The sequence below is a fragment of the Heliangelus exortis genome, chromosome 2 (assembly GCF_036169615.1).
Source record: "Heliangelus exortis chromosome 2, bHelExo1.hap1, whole genome shotgun sequence".
Lineage (NCBI taxonomy): Eukaryota > Metazoa > Chordata > Aves > Apodiformes > Trochilidae > Heliangelus > Heliangelus exortis.
Genome location: NC_092423.1, coordinates 108,533,081 through 108,554,181, shown reverse-complemented (window position 1 = coordinate 108,554,181; position 21,101 = coordinate 108,533,081). Strand labels below are relative to the sequence as shown.

The following is a 21,101-nucleotide window of genomic DNA, read 5'->3' as shown; positions in this document are numbered from 1 at the left end:
TCGCCACAGAAACTTTTGTCCCGGCGGCCAATCAGGGCGCGGGGGGGGTGGGGGTGGGGGGGCGCGGAGGGGCACTGGGCCCGGCCCGGTGCGCTGCCGCCGCTGCCGCCGCTGCCGAGCGCAGGGCAGCACATCCGAGAGCGGCGGTGCGGGGCTCCCGGAGCGCAAGCCGCGGCCCGGCCCGAGTGGGACGCGTGCCCCGCAGCCGCGGAGGTGCCGGCTGCGGGCGGGGAGTGGGACGCGGAACCGGGCGCTGGATGGAGGAGGCGCGGGCGGGCGCGGCCGCGGAGAGGAGAGGAGACGAGAGGAAGAACCGGCTCGGAGCCTTCTTCCCCCCGCGGAAGGGGTGTCCTGCTCGGCGCGGCGGGGGAGACCGGGGAGAGCCCTGAAATCTCCGGCGTGAGCTGAAACTGTGGCAAAGGGAGGGGGAAAAATCAAGACTGATTTTTTATTTCTTCTCCCTTAAAAAAAAAAAAAAAAAAAAAAAAAAGGGTTTTGCTCAGCATCCGCACGCAAACTTACTTGAATGCCTTGTATCCAGTTTAGCCTAGAGACCAAAGGATACCCCGCACCCGAAGAGTCCTACATGTGTGAGCACCATCATTGCACTGGCAGAGCAACCGAGAGCCGCCTCCTTTCCTTCACCAACGTCCTCCTGGGACTGATCTCTTCTCTGGTCCAATATCCGAGCCTATCGCATATATTGGGTTTGGGTGTTGGGGCTTTTGTTGTTTTTTTGTTGTTTTGTTTTTTCCTTCTCCATCTGCTGGGATTGCTAAGTAAATAAATTGAGAAAAATTTTTAAAAGGGCATCTGAAAAATTCCGTGGGAAGAAGTGGGGTGCTCTCAGACCATTATTTTTTTTTTATTATTATTTAAAAAATACGCACTTAAAACGCGTGTCGGATGTATTAGGTTTAGAAAATAGCAGGTAAGAACTTTTTTTCCAGTACCTTCATGCCCGGAGTGGGGATATATAAAGCAAAGCCTCCCAGCCCGGGAATAAAGGGGGAGCAAAGAGAGCAGTTTGCCCTTCAGTGCTTCCTCCATCCTGAGCGACGAGCGGCTTTAGGGAGAGGCACAGCCCGCCCGGACAGAGACAGAAGGAGCCTTTCGAGAAGGCAGCCGAGGGCTACCAGGGCGGAGGAGGTTGGGCTTTTTTCCTTCTTCTCCTTTTTTTTCTTTTTTTCCTCCACCTGCACCATGCAGGGTGAATCCGGGTGCAGCTGATGTATGGAAAAGAAGAAGGATCCGAGTCAATATTTTCTTCTCTCAAAGCCGAGGGGTAGGATTTTAATTCTTTATCCACCCGAACCGTTGGGTGAGACGCTGCTGGAGCCAGTGGGATAGTCCTGCCTTGCACAATTATTAAAGAGACTGATCACGTACAGTGGAAGGATAAGAGCAGCCTTCACCAGACCCGTTTTGCCTCCTGTGGAAAAAAAAAATAATAATGGAGAACATTGCCACACTATTGAATTGATTGCTGCCCCCTCTCACCCATCCCCCTCACGGCCCCCCCATCCCCCCGAACCACCATCACCACTACCACCACCACCAACAACAAAAAACCCAACAAAAAAATCCGCTGGGATCTGCCTGTACCGGGACCTCCTTCGCTCCGGCTCGGAGGTGGATGCATTTTTCATGAGCGCTGGGTGAACAGGTGCAAAGTGCGGCGGGGCGGCCCGGCCCCGCACCCCGGCCCGCTTCGGGGCGGCGTGTGCGTGTGTCCGTGTGTGCGTGTCTGTCTGTCTGTCTGTGTGCGCCCCGGCGTGTGCATGTGTGCGTGTGTGTACTAGGAGATTATGGAGAGCAGCGACCGGGACATGTACCGCCAGTTTCAAGACTGGTGTCTCAGGACTTACGGGGACTCCGGAAAAACCAAGACGGTGACCCGTAAAAAATACGACCGGATCGTCCAGCTCCTGAACGGCTCCGAGTCGAGCTCCACGGATAATGCCAAATTCAAATTCTGGGTCAAATCTAAAGGCTTCCAGCTCGGCAACTCGGACGAGGTCAGTGGTGGTGCTGGAGGAGGGAAGCAAGTGCTGTACGTGCCAGTCAAAACCACGGTTAGTAGAGAATTGTCTTCCTTGTTCTATGTCGGCCGCTGCAGCCCGCTCCGGGAGCGAGAGGCACAGGGGGAGCCGCAGCCACAGTTGGCTCCTTCCTCCCTCTTCCCCCAAGTCATCATCACCATGTTGCGTTTGCCTGTCACATTATACACCGCCGAGCTCTTTGTGGGTCCTTTTATTTAAAGCGATCGTGCGCACAACACACCCTGCCTGGTCGGTGTCCTTCTCCTCCTCGTTCTCCTTCTTTCCCTCGTCTCCCCCTCTACCCCCCCCCCCCTACTCCAAGGCCGCCGCGGCGGGGCTGGGGTGGGCTATTGTCCCACCGCCGCTGCTCCGGCCATTGTGCCGGGCCCCGACGCCCCGGGCAGCCGCCCCCCGCCACCGGCGGGGCTGATCGATAGCAGCCTGGGGTAGCCCGGCTGGCACAAAGCCAAGCGCTGTGCCGGTCGGTGATTTGGGGGTAATGGGGGGGGGGGGGGGGGGGGGGGAGATGGGGGAGGTGAGGGGGGTGTTCCCCAGGATAGCACTTGTTTGTTTGGTTTGGTGTTTCTTGGGTTTGTTGGGGTTTTTTTTTCCCCCTTTTTTTGTGTTAAATATATTTTTAATTTTTTTGTTGTTGCTCTTATTGTTAGCCCGCAGCCCTTGAGCGGCACGAATGTGCCGGGCGAAGCGCCGGCTGCGCTAAGTAACAGCGGCGGGGATGAGACAGAGGATGCTCAACAAAAGGGAGAGAGGGTTCCGCATGACCGAAGGAAGGGTGTATTCCGTTCTCTCTGGGGTTGCACGGGGCTCGCAGCCATCAGGCTCCAAACTCGGTGCGATGGGCTCGGGTAGCGTGGCATCCCCCGGCGGGCGCCGGAGCTGCAGAGCTCGGCTCAGGTCTGACAGCGGGAGAGCGAATTATGCTTGGTGCTGGTGGTGGTGGCAGAGGCGACAGATTTTTTCCTATTTAAGGAGATGGGGACTGTTGGCTGCAAGTAGGTTTTGCCTATTGAACTCTCTTAGTGTATCATTATTCTTCGTTCTTCTGCTCTGGGTCAGGCAAGCTAAGCTTCTTTTGTCTGTGCGTGGGGCGGACGGGGAGGGGGGAGCTGAGAAAGGAAACCCAGCAATTAAAAATATCCCTGCCTGGGCATTGGGCTTGGATGAACAATATTCTCTCTCTCTCTGTTTTTGGTGGGGTTTTTTTTGGTTTTTGGTGGGTTTTTTTGGGTTTTTTTAGTTTTTTTTTTTTTTACTGGCAGCTTATTCTGCCCGAACGGGAAGGTTGCTGGGTGGCGCAGCAAAGGGGGCTTCTTGGAAAGTGTTCTGGGTTGGGTTGTGACGTAGGCTGCCAGGGAAATCTGCTTCTCTCTGCCTCGCTGAAGTCATCAACCTGGGCATCCCCGGGTCTGGCTTAGATTTGCCCCCCTGTTATCATCGCTGTCGTGGCTGCGGGGAGGCAGAGGTGGGAAATTAATTTAAAGGAGTTTACAGATACTAAGATTTGAAAGGGAGAGAGAAGCTCTGGAGAGATTTTGTTCCCTCTCTGTGGTTTTTATTCGCTGAAGTGTTCTAGATCTGCCTATGGATTCAGATGATGTGGCAGACTTATGTTCTGCTGTTAAGACAATTAGTTGCTGATCTCTGACCCTAGCAGGTACCGTAGGTACAATTTATAAAGAAAATGTTGTGTAAAGCAGAAATCTCCAAATTAGGTGGGTATTTTTTTAATCTTGTGCACTTAACTGGAATGATGATTTTGGAGATCCAGTAGATCTTTTATTCCCAAGACTATCCTTTTCACTGCAAGTTCAAAGCTGTAAACAAATTCAGTATTTTTAAAAATCCCATGTCTACACTACTAAATAAAAATGCTAGTTTTAAATTTACTAGAAGGAATTTTTAAAAGTAAGTTCTGTTCTGGGTCTGTGAAACCCAAGACTCCCTGATGCTCCCTTGGCTATTTTCTCTCACCTATGCTAGGCCATGAGAGGTTGTAGTCCCACATTATATCCCCCCTTCTGTTTTATTTTAAGATTAAATAATTCTTTTTCCACTTTTTATTCCTTCAGAGGTTGAGTGCCTTGCTGGTCTTTTTTCATTTGTGATATCATAGCCTCAACTGTGATTGTTTAGGTCCCTATATCTGCATATATGTATTCATGTTCATACAGATAATGACTACCTTTGGATAGTTTAAGCAATAAAGCAGGCATCTTAATAATAGCAAGGAAGTTAAGTTAGCATGATATATCTGTAGGACATTTCAGAATTTCTGTACATTACTTGGACAATGGCATAGAAAGCCTTTTGGAAAAGGCATTGAGGTAAAATTCCCTCCTTCCTCCAATGTAAAACTGTTGTCCATCATGAATGAAAAAAGATGATACTCATCACTCTAGTACAACATCCAGCTCTGAGAAACAAATGTCGTCCCCTCCTAAATCTATGAATCTGGTGTCACTACCCTATCATAAAAAGACAGAGGAGTATTTAAGTAGACCCGGGAGGTGGCAATGGTTTGGATGAGTAATTGCCAGAGCCAGAGCAGTCCCTGCCAGGCTCAGAAACATTCCTCTTGACAGAACCGGGGTGCAGCCCCCAGCCCAGAGAAAAGCAGTGGCAAATCTCCTTTTGACTTCAGGAGGTCTAGGATTTCACTCAGCCAGGAATGATAAGTTACAGGAGGAAAGATTGGATTTTCATCAACAGTAATTGTTTGTAAGCCTTAAAAGCCCATTCTCTCATTTCTTTAATGCTTACTAATTATTTAAGAGTTTATTAATTTGTGACCATTTAGAAATGTCCCACTGTTGGTTTTTTCTGGTTTTAACCTCACTGTTATCCCATGCATTTGAGCTCATCCAGTCCACAGAGAAAGCCACAAACAGTAACAGATCCTCAAACTGTGAATCCCTCCCCCATCTTCTCCCTTTTCTTGTCCATCACTTGATCTCACTATAGGTAAAAATAATTTCAATTTAAAATTAATCACTGCTGGCAGCATCAGTGTTTCCTTTGCAGTAACAGGATGGATGAAATTACAAGGTGGACTCTCCAGTCACAAGCTGGTCAAAAAATAAGCAAATACTCAAATACTTTGTTAGGAATTATTCTCTCCTTGAAGCTTTAAGATTTGCTGCTCAGCTTTGCTGTCAGCCAGAGAGATTTGCTCCTGATGGTGCTGTAATCCGCTGCTGCTGGTAATTAGACATCATTACTGCTGCGTTAAAGGGAAAGAGAGAAGGAGAGAGGACAGGCTGGGGCTAATTAACTACTTGATTCTAATGAAAGAAAGAGAGCCTGATAGCAACTGGGAGGTTGCACCGGAACAGGATAGATGTACAACACAGACTTAATTGAAGCAGGGGTGTCTTGCAGTCTCACAGTAGCTGAGGCTTGGTCTACTTTCATGTTCTGTGGGCAGTAGCGCATGAGGTATTATTCCATTTTTCCCTTGCCTGGTTGGTAAGGAGCTCAGAATCACAGGCCTGTCTTCAATATCAAGCTTAAGCATGCCAGCAAGGAGAATACATAGATGATTATGTGCTGGCTTAATCTATTTTATGGGTATGGTCTCCTCAAGAGCAACAGGAACAAATCGATTTCTGAATGTTCACATCCCTCTGTGGCCTAGGAGATGCACTTTTGGTCACCAGGCAACAACATCCCCTGCAAAACAGCCATTTTAGGTCCAGAGTGGGACAACACACAGTATGGTATTCCTATATATAACCTGTGAGTATCTTCCTTCTGCAACTTTTCAGATTGCTGTTATTGTTTTAGGTTAAGCTGCACTTTATGAAAGTACTAAAATTATGCCTTCCTTAAACACACTGTGCAAAACAGGTTAGGCCAAAAAATACACCAAATGGCTGACAGGGTTGACTTCTAATGGTTGGTACACACAATCCCTAAGGATGCGTTGAACTAATATTTCTAGTCTAATGTCTTTTCTACTTTATACATGATTTTTATAGTGAATTTTTGGGTGGCGTTTGTATTTTCTGCATAATTATTTAACTGGAATTATTTATCAATGGCAAACTTGAAAGCATATTTGCTTTCACCTATTTTCTCTCTCTTACTTAATTGTCCATAGACTCGAATATGGCTCCTAAAATCAGTCTGGATTTACAAATAAATTATAAAATAATGGCCGAGGCTGTATCAGCAGATTCTAAGCAGAACTTCCCTTTAAAAAAGAAGGGCCTAGATAATGGCAAGATATATTTCAAATACAGAATTTACACACTATCAGCAAATTAGTAGAATGTAACCTCAAAGGCCAAGTTTGGACTGCTTTTATGTCATTATTAATTTGGAATGACTCCACTGACTTTAATGAAATCACAAGTGTAATGTATGATTTTTTTTCCCCACGTCTTTTATGTTTTCCAACTATAAGCATAAAATCAACTTTCATTCAGAAACCAAATTTTCTTCAGTTTAATTAAATCTTCAGAACCTCCAGGATGATCTGTTAGTGCTTGCATTGCTGCTAGCAGGCCAGTGAGGCTCTCTGCAGGCACAGGGCTGTACTACTGAATCTGCTTACAGGGACTGGGGTTTAAAATTATAGACCAGTCAGTTCTATGGAACAGGGTCCATCCCAGCCCACCTTTTGTTTTGTCAGCAATGAAGAATGGGTGTATGGATGTATGAGTTTATAGTTTTTTAGGTTTTACTTTCTTTGTTTATGAACAACAGAAGAAACATATCACAGTACAAATAGCTTAGGTGTAAAAAGACTGTGCTTTAACTTATGATTTAATTTGTTCATTATCTTAGGGCATTTTATAGCAATCTGAAAATATGCAGCTCTGATTCATTGTGTTTCTCTCCATTTTTTGTAGCCATCAATATAAAAAAATAATTAAAGAGTCTTTCAAGTATCTGTTGGTAGTTCTGTAGCCTACTGAACTGCCAATACCTAATGGCAGTAAGCACCACAGAAAGGAGATGCTGAGGGTGTGTTATAATTTATCCCAAGGTACAATTCTGCAGTCCTTTACAGTCCTGTTAAATGCACCTCCTGGGCTCAGAAGTGGTGTTCAAGCCTTGCTGAATCCATACTGCTTTACTACCCACCACATTTTCCTTAGCCCCTGTTCAGGTCTGCAGAGCTTTGTCTCCTCCAGTTACCCGCAGCCTCTGCCCTGCTGTTTGCAGACCCCCCGATGGACTCAGTGAGGAGGGATGCTGGTGAATCAGACAGAGAGTGTTGGAAAATGGTCATAGCAGATGGAACAAAACTGGCTTAGTTGGCAACTCTTAATGCAGGCATTCAACAAAGTGTTCTTGAATAAGGAGAGTAACTCTGTCCTGAAATGTAAAAATGTTGAAACAGCCATATGTACGATGCCATCTCCACATGCTTGTGTGAGAAGGGGGGCAAAGGGAGGATCTTGGATTTCTTGGTAAAAATGTTGAGCTAGAACTTTCTAAAGAAACAGCAGCCAAAAGGGAGCAAATTTTATAAAAGGGCGCGTTTAAAAGTTGTCCTCTGTAAAACTAGAAAATGCTATTTTTACTTTAGAAACATTAAATAGGTGTAGCAATGCCATAACAAACTACTACTGATTTATCCTTCCCATATATATCCACATATAGTGAGAGATAGGACTACAGATCCATTACTACCACCTGGTAAAGGCCAGGCTTATAAATTGAAAGCCCAAATCTTTTCCAAAAAACAAAACCCCAAACAACCTCCCAGTTTAATTTCCGTGCTTCTGTGAAGCTTCTCTGAGAAGACTGAGGTGAGAGTGAAGTTGGTTCTTCAGTACTTTATCCTCAGCCTCTTGTCAGTGAAGCTGCACTGGATTCAGTCATGATCCAGTGTGCCAGGGACTACAGCACAGACATTTCAGCCCTGATTTTTGTCAGAGGTACCAAGTGTTTTTTATGTGATCAGTGTGAAATAAGCAGGCTTTTGCTAGGAGTTTACTGCTAGCATAGGCTGGTATGCTTCAGTACAGCATAATGGGACTTTCTGGGATCTTTTTACAGAGATACTTTCTTTCCCTAACGCTTGAGGTGATCACCATTGCTCTTGGTCAACCCTGTGGACAGAAAGGAGACAGGATTGGGAGGGGCTACGCGTGTCTCTACACAGACAGACTCCATGTAGAGAGGGCCTGTGATGAACATGGCTCCTTGGGGAAAGAGGGCTGGTGCTAGTGCTGGACGAATGTGGGAGTTAAATATTTAAATTTCATTTCGTGCTATAGAAATAAATGTGTCTGACACCAAACCCTGAGTTTTGGTCTGTTGCTGAAAGGAGGCAAGGAGCAGCTGCTTGGTTTTGTCTAGGGGAAGCTACTTGGGTCCTGATCTTTCCCCATATGCACCTGCTAAGAGCTTGGTGGTGAAAACAGGCAGGGTAAATGTTGAAAAGAGATATAAGTGAAGTAAAAGTGAAGAAAGATTATGAGACAGCATGGCAGGAAACATTGCAGAAGGATCCTACCACATGGTGCAGCCTCCTATGCACCGCAGAGCATCACGAGAGTCTTTTGTTCTTTATTGAGCAGGTTGACCCTGATAACACAGCCTCCGAAAGGAGCAGAGTTTTCCAGGATGTAAAAGATGTTTTTATCTTGTGAATTTTCCAGAAGCCTCTCTGACTTCAGACAACTCAGGAGATAGTAGCTGGTGCATGAGAGTTGTTTGCATTGTCCTGCAGCAGCACTGAAAGTGATTCTGTAACTTTCTTAAATTACCTGTTTGTTTTATATAAATAGATGAGACCCAAACCCTTAGATTTCCACTAGCAAGGTAGTTTTTAATGGTACATAAACATAAAATATCCAAGTAGGCATTACCAGGAAAGACTTGCTACAAGTTACGGCATTGAGCACTCTTTGGGATGCAAATGGCTTTCCTTAGCAGTGATCACTGTTATCACAGATAGTTGTACAGGCTTCTAGCTGCTTATTCAATAACTCTGCAAGCTGCAAAACATGACAGTTACTATGTGCATCTGCAGGGATTAAAGCTAGTTGTTGAAATTGAATTGTAGTGTTTGAGCCATTTAGTTGTACGTGGGGATTCTTTTCAACTGAAGGGGCTATCTATAGTGAACATTTTACTTAATAGATCTGATCTTTGTTAAAGTTAACCTCAAGTAAAGACTTTTTTTTTTTTTTTTTTTTTTTTTTTTCCCAGAAATAAATACTCTGTATAGCCTTAGAAAGACAATTTTTACTGAATGACCTACTTGAGCCTAGGATGAAACTTACCCAACCTTTTTCACTTGAGAACTTGTAAGTAAGCTCCTATGGGAAGTGTGAGGTTATGTCTTAAAATGCCAGTAAGATCTGTGTGTCTGGAAGTTTTGTAAGTGGTGTTACCCCAAAGCTTTTAATACAACAAGGATACAATAGCATTTTGCCTGTCTTTAAGAAAATTTAGAGGGTAAGATCACTTGCACTTAAATGTTTTCTAACTCACTGTACTGTTTTTAAATTAGCACGTCTTGTGATTGCTCTCTTTGTTACCTCTGGACTTGTACATACTACTGCTGACAGGTGGATGCTGTAGAAAACTTTTATTCAAGGCAGATCCAGAGCTGAAATAGCAGCCACTAAATCACAGCCTAAATGTAGGATAAAACAGCATTGTGTTGCCACGTAGGAAATCAAACTTTCTCATGGACCATGCTGAGCTCGCTACTTTGAGCCTATGGAAGAAGAGTAACAAGTGTGCAATTATACAATTATTTAGATACATCAAGAGAAGAACAGCAAAGGTATAGCCAGAAGTTTTAGCAGACAGGAAAGATGAGGAGCATTAAAGGTTTCACAGAACTTCATTTTTCAGCGTGTATCTTCTCTGCTGTGGGCACTGAGGAAATACTTGTCCTGGGTTTATGTTTTCAGGTGACAAAACTGAAGAATGGTCAGAAATAGAGGAATAATAAAAAAAAAAATTGTTCACAAATCAAGGTACTAAATTGCAGTGCATCATCAGGCAGGACTAATATAAATCCAAGAACACTAAAACACTTCAGAATGAAGTAACTAAAATATTACTAGACTATATCATTTGCCACTAGCTTCAGGAGTGATACTGGAGGATAGCAGAAAATGTATTAGAAAAAGAAAAAGGTGGTAAAGATAGTTCATAGAAATGACAGACCTGTGAACCATGTTTCAACATGAGAAAAAAAAATCAGAGAATAATTAAGAGTAGAGTGTCGATAGGAACTACGACTGGTTGGTGCAACTAGTTTTGATTTTGTAAAGGTCAGTTATGTTCCTCTAAACTGTCATCTTTAGAAGTCTTTTAAATAATTTTCAGGTGAAATTTGGTTCTGCTTTTCTTCTTGAAATGAAGCCCGTCTGATACTGTCTTTACAAAAACAGGCTTGAAACTTGGGCAATGATGAAAAATTAAAGCTGGTGAGGAGTTGGGAAAGCGCAGGAAGTGTTTGAGACCTACACAGATGCAGTCCAATATGCAGATATGCACACAGATAACTACATATATATATGTATATACACAGAAAACTTAGAAAAATTAATGGGCTTCAACACTGGATAAAAATGGAAATTGATAAAGCAAGCTAAGGAGAATTGGGAGGGAAAATAAAAATAACATAACAAAGGAAAAAAGGAAAAAACATGGCAGGAGGAATTCCCTGTAGACTGTTTCCAGGTAATTTATATTTTATGCCACTGTGACAGGCTTTTTTAAGGAAAGGAAGAATGCAAGTTTTTCAATCACATTCAAAATTTATAGTATCTGTTTAGCAACTCAAGGGAAATAATTTAGGAATAATGTCAAAGAAATCAATAAGTGTATCGCCAAGAAACATGGCAGGGATAACAAAAATCAGCATTAGAAAAGATATAAGGACTAATATTGAAACCATATTCTTCTCATTAAATGGTATGTCCTTGCCACATGCTTAGTGTATTTACCTCATTTCTGTAAAAATCATGAAAGATGAAATGTCCAAGGAGGGAAACTAAGCTAATTAAAGAAAAGGGGTATTTAAAACAGAAATAGATTTTGGCTATCTGGTTATATCACCCAGAAAGATTAACATTAAAAGAACAAGCACAGTAGAAAATACACACATAAAGATGCAGAAGGAAGTGGAGAGAAACGGTGTGGTGTCAACACCAATGAACAGCAGAGAAAGTAAATTCAGCAGCTAGCCTTTAAGTCCTATTCCATCATCTAAGATTCTTCTGACAACCATCTTAAAAGGTAAATTCAAAGCTAGGCTGCTGTTTTCTAACCCATAGTGTTAGCAATGGAAAGTCAGCATTGTAGTCCCTAGAGAAACCATGGTTGATTCAGCCAAAATTTCTTCCAAGGGTTTTATAAGTGAGTGATCTCTCAGTGTGGCTCTCCTAAGGATGTGCTCTGCTCCCTGTGTCAGTTCAGCTTTGCTGCCTGGAGCAGAAGTGAGAGGTGGTCCTGTTCCTGCCCTCCCTGCCCTGTGCCCCTGGAAGCACAGGCACTGGTGACAGCACTTCCCTGCCTTGCTGTTACCTGGTGTCTTGCAGCATCTGCCCAGGGCTTTTCCCACAGAGAATCTATCAGGGTTAGAATAATGGAATTGCTTTAGTTGGAAAAGACCTTTAAGACCATCAGGTCCAACCATTAACCAAACACTGCCAAGTCCACCACTAACCCATGTCCCTAAGCACCACATCTACGTGTCTTTTAAATACCTCCAGGATGGTGACTCCAACACTTCACTGGGCAGCCTGTTCCAGTGCCTGCAACCTTTTCAGTTAGGAATTTTTACTTAATATCAAACATAAATTTCCCCTGGCACAACTTCAACCCATTTCCTCTTGTTCTATCACTTTTTAGTCTCATTTCAGCCTGTACAGTCAATCCAATGAAAGACTTCTGGAGTGTGGTGAAATTTCATCATCTTCCCCTTTGTACTGAATTTTGGTATTGCTGGTGGTCCCAACCTTCGTACTTCTGTTTTATTAATAGATTATTAATTTATTAATAGATTATTAATTTTTAGGTGTGTGTTCTTAGGTTGGCTGAAGCTAGCAAAGGAAAATAATTCCATCATTATTTCATAATGCACCTGGATGCATAGTATTTTGTTTAGAGATTTGTTTATTTACTGAGTACTGAACTCTGAAAGATGGTTTGCAGACTCCCTTGGAGGCTTGGACTAGATGGCTCATTGGTCACTTTTGCTGTAGCAATTTCTGCTTTTACTAGTTTGGGGGAAGGAAGGAGACTGTAATGTTTCTGAGCTCCAGCATTATCCTGTGTGGACCAGTGCATGAGATTACAGTGATTGACACCCAGGAAGTTTGCAATGAACCACATCCATTTTCCTGTGTACTCATGAGGAGAAGTAATGTGCTGTTTTCTCCTCCATACTGTTGCTAGCTTGTGCTAGGATTTAATTTTTTTTCCATGTTTCTTGTAGTTATTACCAAACTCTTACCATATCAGGAAGAAAAAGAGAAAAAAAAAAAAAGAAAAAAAGAAAGAAAGAAAAAAACAAAACAGAATTGTTAGAGGTTTAATTGCAAATATGAGAGTAAATTAGCTCATTCACATGATGACAGTGTCTGGGAGACTTCGCTTTTGATCAATCTGACCAGCAAGTGTGCCATGTATCTAATTAGATAACTCATCCCATTCCATTTCTCAAAAAGCAGGAGTAGAAAACAATAAAGAATGTAACTCATTTTTTCCCCCCTTAATCTAGAGATAATACTTTAATGACATCTTCTAGTAACCTTTATCTTTTTATATTCTGAGAGTCCAGCAAAGCCCCATGGCCATGGTTTCCATAATATTAAAGTTTTATTTGTAGCAAGCAAACAGCTCAGCTTTCTTTTAATCAGTTCAATATTCCAATTCCAAGCAGCTGTCTAAAACCTGTACTTGAGACAGACCACATCTGTTTACCCCTTTTTGTCTCCATTTGGGTTTATCCAACAAGGAGATGGGATAGTAAGTTCTGTATGGGTGCAGCAGCAAGCCCCAGAACTTCTCAAAAAGATGTATATTGCAAACTTACTGGACTTTGACCTTGCATTTTTAGAAAACATACAAAAATCCTTGGTTTTGTTTTACCAGTGCACCAGGCCTGGTTATCATTGTTTTGGTGTAATTGAGAGCTTCCAAGGAATTAAATTTGCACCAGAGCAAATAAAGCAATATAAATAAGGGTCTGGAGCTGAAGAAATATGCATAAAATAAAACTTTCTACCTTTTCAACTGCTCTTCTGCATAGCAAATTCTAAAATAATTCTTTTAAAATCAGCCCAGTTTTGGCAAGAAACTGTGGAACTTGAAGCCCTATGTTTGCAACTTGAACCAAAAGTACTGTTTTGAAAAACTGAGTAGAAAAAGCATTCCTAAATAGGTGAAAGGAGGTAAAAATTTATTAATATAATTAGAACAATTTAATTAACAGGTTTATAATGAACTGCCTTTTCTGCTACTTATCTTCACTGAACTTCAACAAATGTATAGGTAATTACCAGATTCTTTTTTAAAAAAATTAATTCTTAACAATGTAAAATCAGGAAAATTCTCACATATACAGACTTAAAAAACCTAACAAATTTGAATTGGCATTCTTGCTGTAATTTAAAAGAATACAAATAAAGTACAGTATAGATGGTTCTATGAAAGTATTCTAAAGTTAATTGCCTAATAGATCCACCAAAGAATTGAAAAACTGTAGCCATAGGAAGGAAGCAATCAGGTGAACTCTGGGAGGCTTTGAAGAACCAGTGTTGTCAGCCTAAAATACACTGGATAAAATCCCCTCCTGTGATAGGACCAGCAGAAGGCCTGTGAATCATTTGTCTGGCACAAAGATTATGCCCCTGTTTTGAAGACCTAATGCAGTCCTTTGATGATGCTTTGGCTGTGTAATGGCCCAGGCAAGGAGTCCACCCACAAAGCATCCTCCACAGGCACTCAGTACCCTGGTCATTTGGTGTGGGTTGTCAGGGTGGAAGTGACCAAGTTCTCAGTAGGATACATTCAGATAAAGTTCTTCTATTTGCAAAGAATAATTTACCTGTAACTGCTGCCTTGTTTTGACACTGTATATTCCAGTGTGCTAGACTGGTGCTTAACAAGCCTGTAGGTATATTTGTAAAATGTGTCAGAATATCTAGAAAGCTTTAATTACTGCGAGGCCAAATTCAGTAAGAAAATAACACCAGCAGTACCCTGCTCCCACTTTCTTGCTTATAATCTTCTGCAGCACCAAGGTTGCACTTATCATACACAGTGTGCTGTACAGACTGCTCTCTTGTAGAAATACCCATATTCTGATTGTTTAGGAAGGGCAAAACCAAAGTGGAGAACAAGCTTGAGCTTAGTCCTTTAAACACTCCATATATGAAGTCTTTTAAAAGTGCATCACTCCCAACTAAACATACATAACACACACACACACTCATCCTCAGTTATGCTGTTGAGATGGTTTGTTTGATTTTAAGTATTCTCCCTTTTCTTGGGATACTGCATTAGGATACATGCTAATAGGGAGAATTTAGATTGCCTTCCCTTTTCCCTGTGTCTTTGAGCTGTATTTACTTTAGAGAAATCTTGCTTGTAATAAGAGTGGAAGAAAAGTCAGAGAGAACAGAGTAAAGTATTAAAGCCAATCAAGGATGGATTGTTCAATAAAGCAAGAAAACCATCATAAAGCAAGAAAGGCAGCTCTGGGAGAAGTGGGGGCTGGGGAAAGTATAATAGGCCCAGAAAACACATAGTATACATCTCACAACAATAATAATAAAGCTAATGAAATAAAGGAGGTAAAAGAAGGCTGATGGTTCCTGTTAATTTGGTAATAAAAATAGTGTTGCTCGTGAAAACCAGACTTTATGTAGCTAAGCATACCTGTTGGTTATCTGTAAACACAGAACAACCCTAAGATATTAACTATTTAAAAACCAATTAAAACTACCTGGAAAATGTGAGGAAGATGAAAGGTGATGGCTTGGTTTAATTTAATTATGCTGTGTTTATTTTCAGCAAAATTCTGAACATAGTTTATATATATATCCCCCAGCATTTATTTCAAATTGGAGTTTATTAGTTTAATGAGCATCAAAGTGTGATGTAGCAGAATGTAACTAAGCAGAATGTTGCTAGACACTAAAAAGTTTGTTACACAAATGGGCAAATAATTTAATATAGTTGCTAGATACACCTCTCATTTTCAATCTGAATGCTTTTACCATTGTTTAACAGCCACAACATATAAATGATGTCCGCAGCACTATGTGTGTTCTTCAGTCCTTCTCATTTGACTTTGCTGCTGCAGATTGTTATTTACTATTAGGCACAGGACAGGTTTTTTCCTTGTGTTGCCTTTCTTTCCAGACCTTGAGGCCTGCTGTTTCTCATTTTGAATTCCAAAGCCAATGGCAGGTGCCAAGATTCAAAATGTATAATATCCATGGGCAGTAGGATCAGCCTGTTCATGTAACATCATTTGAACTGAACCATTCACTGACTGTGCTGGCTGCATTTTAATATTTTTAATCTTTCTTTGGAAGGCATGGTATTTTGGTGAGCAACCAAAAGCAGTCCAAGCTGCACACAAGAGGAGATCTACAAATGGGTTTCTAAATCTATACTTCTGTAAAATTAAGAAACAAAATAACTTAAAAACATATAACTAGAGAATCTATTAGGTCCAATCCACCCACAACCATCTGGGCAATAAGTTATCTATCTTATTTATCTAAACAAAACTTTGGACATGACATGAGCAGAAATGAAGTGAATAAATTGAGCTGAAATAATTTCTACGTTAATCTTTTAAAATGTCCAAGGTCAAGAAGGCTGATTTTAAGAATTGCTGAATGACATTACCATAATAAAGTGAAATAGACCATTTTAAAGGCAAAAAGCTGTGCCCACTAAAGCCAATAGCAAAATCCCACTGACTACAATAGGAATGAGATTGGTCTGCCAAGTAACAAACCATGCTTTAAAAAAACCCCATACTTCAATTTTACAAGGTAATATGGATAGCAGTATAGCTGCCTATTATCAGACCTCGTAGCCTGTGGATTTTTATCTCTCTAATAATACCCAGGTTCAGCACCTATCTTATGAATCACTGAGGAAAGACATAAGCCATTTCCCCTGCCCCTCTCCGGGAAAGCTCTCCAGAGGCTGGATGAGCTGCACCAAGCGTGCCTCCATCAGTGCCATGCAGCAAGGATTACTCTGAAATGAATGACTGCCTCTCTTGAAAAAAATAATAAATATCACCCATTGCTGTGGGTCTCGTTGTAGCATTTGATGCCGAACTTAAATTCTGGCTCTTAATATGTGTCACCAATGAACAGAAATGCCCTGAAATGGGTCAGATTTTAATCTCAAACCACACGACAGAGGACGGGTGACATTTTTAGTCTCCATTTCCCTTTTACCTTTCAAGCACAGCAGTGCTGTGATTCAAAATAGAGGTGTACACCATACGTTCATCTTTACACAAAGGATATAAATTTTTAACAGAAAAAGACCTTGAAGGGCAAGGGGCTGAATTTTTTTTCTTCACTAGAGCAGCCAGGCCACTGTAGGATTAGTCCCGGGAGCTCAAACCATCCCTTGCAATACTGAGGGTGCTGCTGGGTGCCTCCACATCCCAAAAGGCTTGTGATGGGAGTTGAGGCGGTGAGAGGCCGTGTTTGTCCCCACCACAGCCCCGGGGCTGCGGGGCGGGCTGGGCTGTGTCGGGAGGCGCGGTGACCGTGACTCCATCGGACATAATGAGCGCAGCGGTTCGGCAGCCGGCAGACATTTCCCTCACCCCTCCCCCTGCAGCCATATGGTGCCGTAAACAACCACCGCGCCGTGCGGGCTGGGGGCGGGGGGGAGTGGTTGTCGATGATGATGTTGTTGTTGTTGTTTGTTCTCTTTTCTCCCATCGCGCTGCGCAGCCCGTGGGTCTCTCCCGGGGGTGCCGACCCGGTCCTCCAGAGCGCCTCTTCCCAGGAGCACCTTGCCGGGAATGAGGGGGCGGGGGGCGGCTGCGGAGCGGCCATCTGCCGGGGCTGCCCCGAGGGGACCCGGGGAGGTCCCGAGGGAGGCAGTCCGAACCACCACGCCAGCTGGGTGTGGGGGCTGCCCTGAAGGGACAGGAGGGGTCCGGGTCCAGAGTCGCGGTACCGCTCCCCCCCTCCTCAGCCCGGTGCCTGGCTCGGCCAGCGCTGCGGCTCCATTAATTGATGCAGGGCCCGGGCTGGCATTGAGGGCACAAGGGAGGCGGGGGAGCGGGGAGAGGGTGCGGCTGTGCCGCCATCGCCTTCCCCCCCGCCTGTTCCTATGGTAACACTGAAATACCTCCGGGACACGCACACGCACACCCCGGCTCCTCACTCCCACTCGCGGAGGGGGGACCCGGCCGGGCACGGCCACCGCGCCCTCGGCACAGCACCGGTCCCGTTCCCATGGCGACGGGCTGCGGTTGCACCTGTGCGGCCGCCGGCGCCGAGGCGGTGGAGCAGCAGCGGCTCCCGCCCATCGCCCCCTCGCCTGCCGCTTTCCCTCCCCCCTGCCTCCCCTCCGGCTCACCCTGCAGCCCGGCCCGGCTCCTGCGGGGGCCGGCGGCGAGGCTGCGCCAGCACTCCGGGGAAAGGGCTGTGGTTGGTAGGGGCGGAGCGGGATGCGGCCAAGGGCCGTAGCTGCTATCCCGCGGCCTTCGGGCAGCGCCGTCGCCGCGCAGGCGGTAGCCAGCACCCGCGGGGTTAAACGTTCGGGCAGATAATAGCGTGAGGTAAAATAGTGTAATAGTGCGGTGTATTTTCAGTGCAGGGAATGCCCTGTGCCCGCCCAGAGGGGTGGTTACTGCTGGCTTTAGGTAGGATGCAGAATGATGCTGGTGCAGGTGTGGCAGCCACTACCCCTGTCCAGAGCAGTTGTGTAGGCAGGCGTGGGTGCTGTCACAGGACCAGAGGGCATGGTCTTAAGCTCTGCCAGGGGAGGTTTAGGTTAGATATTAGGAAGAAATTATTTACAGAGAGAGTAATAAAGTGTTCGAATGGGCTGCCCAGGGAGGTGATGGATTCTCCATCCCTGGAGGTTTTTAAGAAGAGGCTGATGTGGCACTCAGTGCCATGGTCTGGTAACCAAGTGTACCAAGGGTTGATGCTCTCCGAGGTCCTTTCCATCCCAGATGATTCTGTGATTGTGTGGGTGGATTTTCATACAAGACTGCCCTGTGCCTGGCAGAGGATGGGTGTTGGGGTATGTGTGTGTGTGTGCAGTCATATACCTGGTACCAATTTCATCAAGGCTGCCCAAAGTGTGCTTGCACTATGGCCATACAGCCTGCAGGCATCAGAGGCCTCAGGGAACTAGCAGCCTGACTTAGGGAAGGCCTTGTCTTTGGAAAGAAGCCCCAGGTCTCTTCAGTAAATTCACCATACTGTGACATGGTGCCTCATGAGACCTCACTGGCAGATGTAGGGCTGCCCAGAGGTGCAGCAGCTACAAATACTTGTTGTAAATAGTGACATGTCATGGCTGGCATGACTTGAGGTGCGGGGAATAAAAATAAAAAATTGTACCACTGTCACTGCGGGTTTTCACCCTTGTTTTCTATGCTAGTCAAAACCCAGCACTTGAGACACCTCTTGCTTACCAGCCCTGGTGCTGTATTGCTCTGCATAGGTAGCTATATGGTATGTAGCATAGGATAAAGCCATTGCTGATAAGCAGTGTTGTTCAACTTTTGGCCTTCAGGTTGCTTAACTGGCTATTGCAGGCAAGAAAAACATTTGCATATAATTATGATGTGAAAATGTGATCTTGAAGGGAGATTTAGATTAGACATTAGGAAGAAATTCTTTAATTTGAGGGTGGTGAGACACTGGAACATGTTGCCCAAGGAAGTTGTGGCTGCCCCCTCCCTGGAAGTGTTCAAGTCCAGGTTGGATGGGGCCTTGAGCAACCTGGACTAGTGGGAGATGTCCATGTCCATGCGGGGGCATTGGAACCAGATGAACTTTAAGGTCCCTTCCAACCCAAACCAATCTGTGATTCTGTATTCAAGTATTAATCTGGTCTATTTTGAAGCCTGGTCTGTCCTGAAGACTTATGAGTCCCTTCTTCCATCTAGCTGAATGGGGCAGCCCAGGAACTGGAAAGAGGGAATGGACAGGAGGAATGTCCTTAGCCTCAGATATTGGAGGAGGCTTCTCCTTTATCCATAATATGAGACAACTATTTTTTACCAGCGTTGCTAAATGCTGGGTTGAGTGTTATCAAATACAGCTGGAGAACTTACTTTGTCTTCAACAGAACACGGCTGAGACCTAAAAAGATAGTAAAATACCTGGCCAATAATATCACCCATGAAAATAAAAATTTAATTAATTATTGAAAAATTCACCAAAAAGCTCCATGTGTATCCATGTATATGATCATATACAAAGAACAGGGAGCTTTCTTGTTAAAATACCTTAAAAATGGAGTGTTATCAACTGCTACAATTCCACTGTAAGTCCCATGGTGTTTGTCATTTTTCCTTGAAAAATTACATCTCCAGTCAAATACTCTTGAAAGTTTTACTTTTGTGCTAAAAAATCAGGCAGAAATAACACAGTAATCTCCTTAGCCATACAGATGTGATTGTCAGTCTTAGCAACAATTCCCTGTCAATTCTCAAAGTCTCTTAGGGACCATGGGCTTTTCATTATCAGCCTTTTGACTGAGTGTATAAAATGCTGGTCAGAACTCTGGTTCTAGAGACTGATACCGTTGACTTAAAAACCATGATTAGTCTTGCAGGCTGCTGTTTGAGAACTTTTGCTTTTAAACTCTCAAATGTCCCAAGTGGACCCTGTAGACTTAGAAACCAGGAAGCCTGCTGAGTGTATTTTTTACTAAACCCTAACATTTTTTGGAACAATTTAATTTTTTTTGTACACAATTTTGGTATTTCAAATATCAATTAAATAATTTTGCAATATCAAAAGGGGACCTTTAAGAAAATTTGAGAGGGACTTTTTACCAAGGCCTGTAGTGACAGGGAAAGGGCCAATAGTTTTAAGCTGAAATGGAGTAGATTTAGATTGCACATAAGGAAGACATTTTTTGTGATAAGCCAAGAATCTGTGAATGCCCCTCCCTGAAAGTGTCCCAAGGCCAGGTTGGATGGGGCTTTGAGCAATGTGGTCCAGTGGAAGGTGTCCCTGCCCATGTCAGGGGGGTTGGAACTAAATGATCTTGAGGGTTTTTTTAAACCCAAACCATTCTATGATTCTGTGATTGATTTGATGATGCTTCTCTCTGTAACTCACAATACCCAGTATAACTGAGGTCTGGGAAGGATGAATGCAAACCAAGGGTGCTTTCATCCTAATAAATTCTTTATTTCTGTGAATGTGTATAGCTGAAACAGATAGGAGTGCCTATAAGCTACAAGTGCAGACAAGGAGACAACAACATCAGAAAAACAAACGGAAAACCAAACCAAACCAAACCAAAAAAGAGCAGCTGGGCAGAAAATTGGAGAAAAATAAACGGAGCAACCCTTGTTTCAACATCCAAAATCTGAGGGTGTTTCAGAAGGTGTTTTTTGTGCATAATCTGAAATCATAAAATGTGTTTGTCAAAAAGCACAAAGGCATAGTATCCCTGGCCCCTTTAGGGGAGTGCAATAATGGCTTTGTTTTGTAAAGACCCTCAGCTGGCAGATGACTGTTAAAAATGACTATCAAGATGGGAAGTGGGCTGAAGTTGTGAACAGATAGATGAGATAGAACCCCAGACGGAATGAAACCTATCCTAACTGCATTGTACCAGCTGGTAACAGATACCTCAATGTTCTGTTAATTTTTCTTAGGCAACGTTTAGCCAGTTTGACATGCCATATTATTGAATCAAAATGAATTTAATTTTGCACACACACCCATATGTAAAAAACAAGCACATGTATTTACCAGATGTGCAGCTGTGTGTGATGTCTCTCCAGAAAGCAAATTTCAGGATACATGCAGGATGCCCTCAGTGAAAAGTTATTTTACAAATTATTGAATATGATGGGAAATTACT

The 21,101-nt window shown here is 43.6% G+C and overlaps 1 protein-coding gene and 1 long non-coding RNA gene across 3 annotated transcripts in view; one reads left to right on the top strand and one right to left on the bottom strand.

Annotated features, from left to right (window-relative positions):
• Positions 1-474: 474 nt before the first annotated feature.
• Positions 475-1,953, bottom strand: LOC139793170 (uncharacterized). Its single transcript, XR_011724529.1, has 2 exons — positions 1,869-1,953; positions 475-1,432 (listed from the first exon to the last, which is right to left on the bottom strand). It is a non-coding gene; the product is annotated as an uncharacterized lncRNA (long non-coding RNA).
• NOL4 (nucleolar protein 4) overlaps positions 1,356-21,101 on the top strand; it is a 187,319-nt gene continuing 167,573 nt past the window's right edge. For both annotated transcript variants that reach the window (XM_071737453.1, XM_071737452.1), the window contains exon 1: positions 1,356-2,075. In XM_071737453.1, coding sequence (XP_071593554.1) covers positions 1,809-2,075 — 267 coding nt within the window. In that variant the 5' untranslated portion in view covers positions 1,356-1,808. The remainder of the gene's footprint in view (positions 2,076-21,101) is intronic.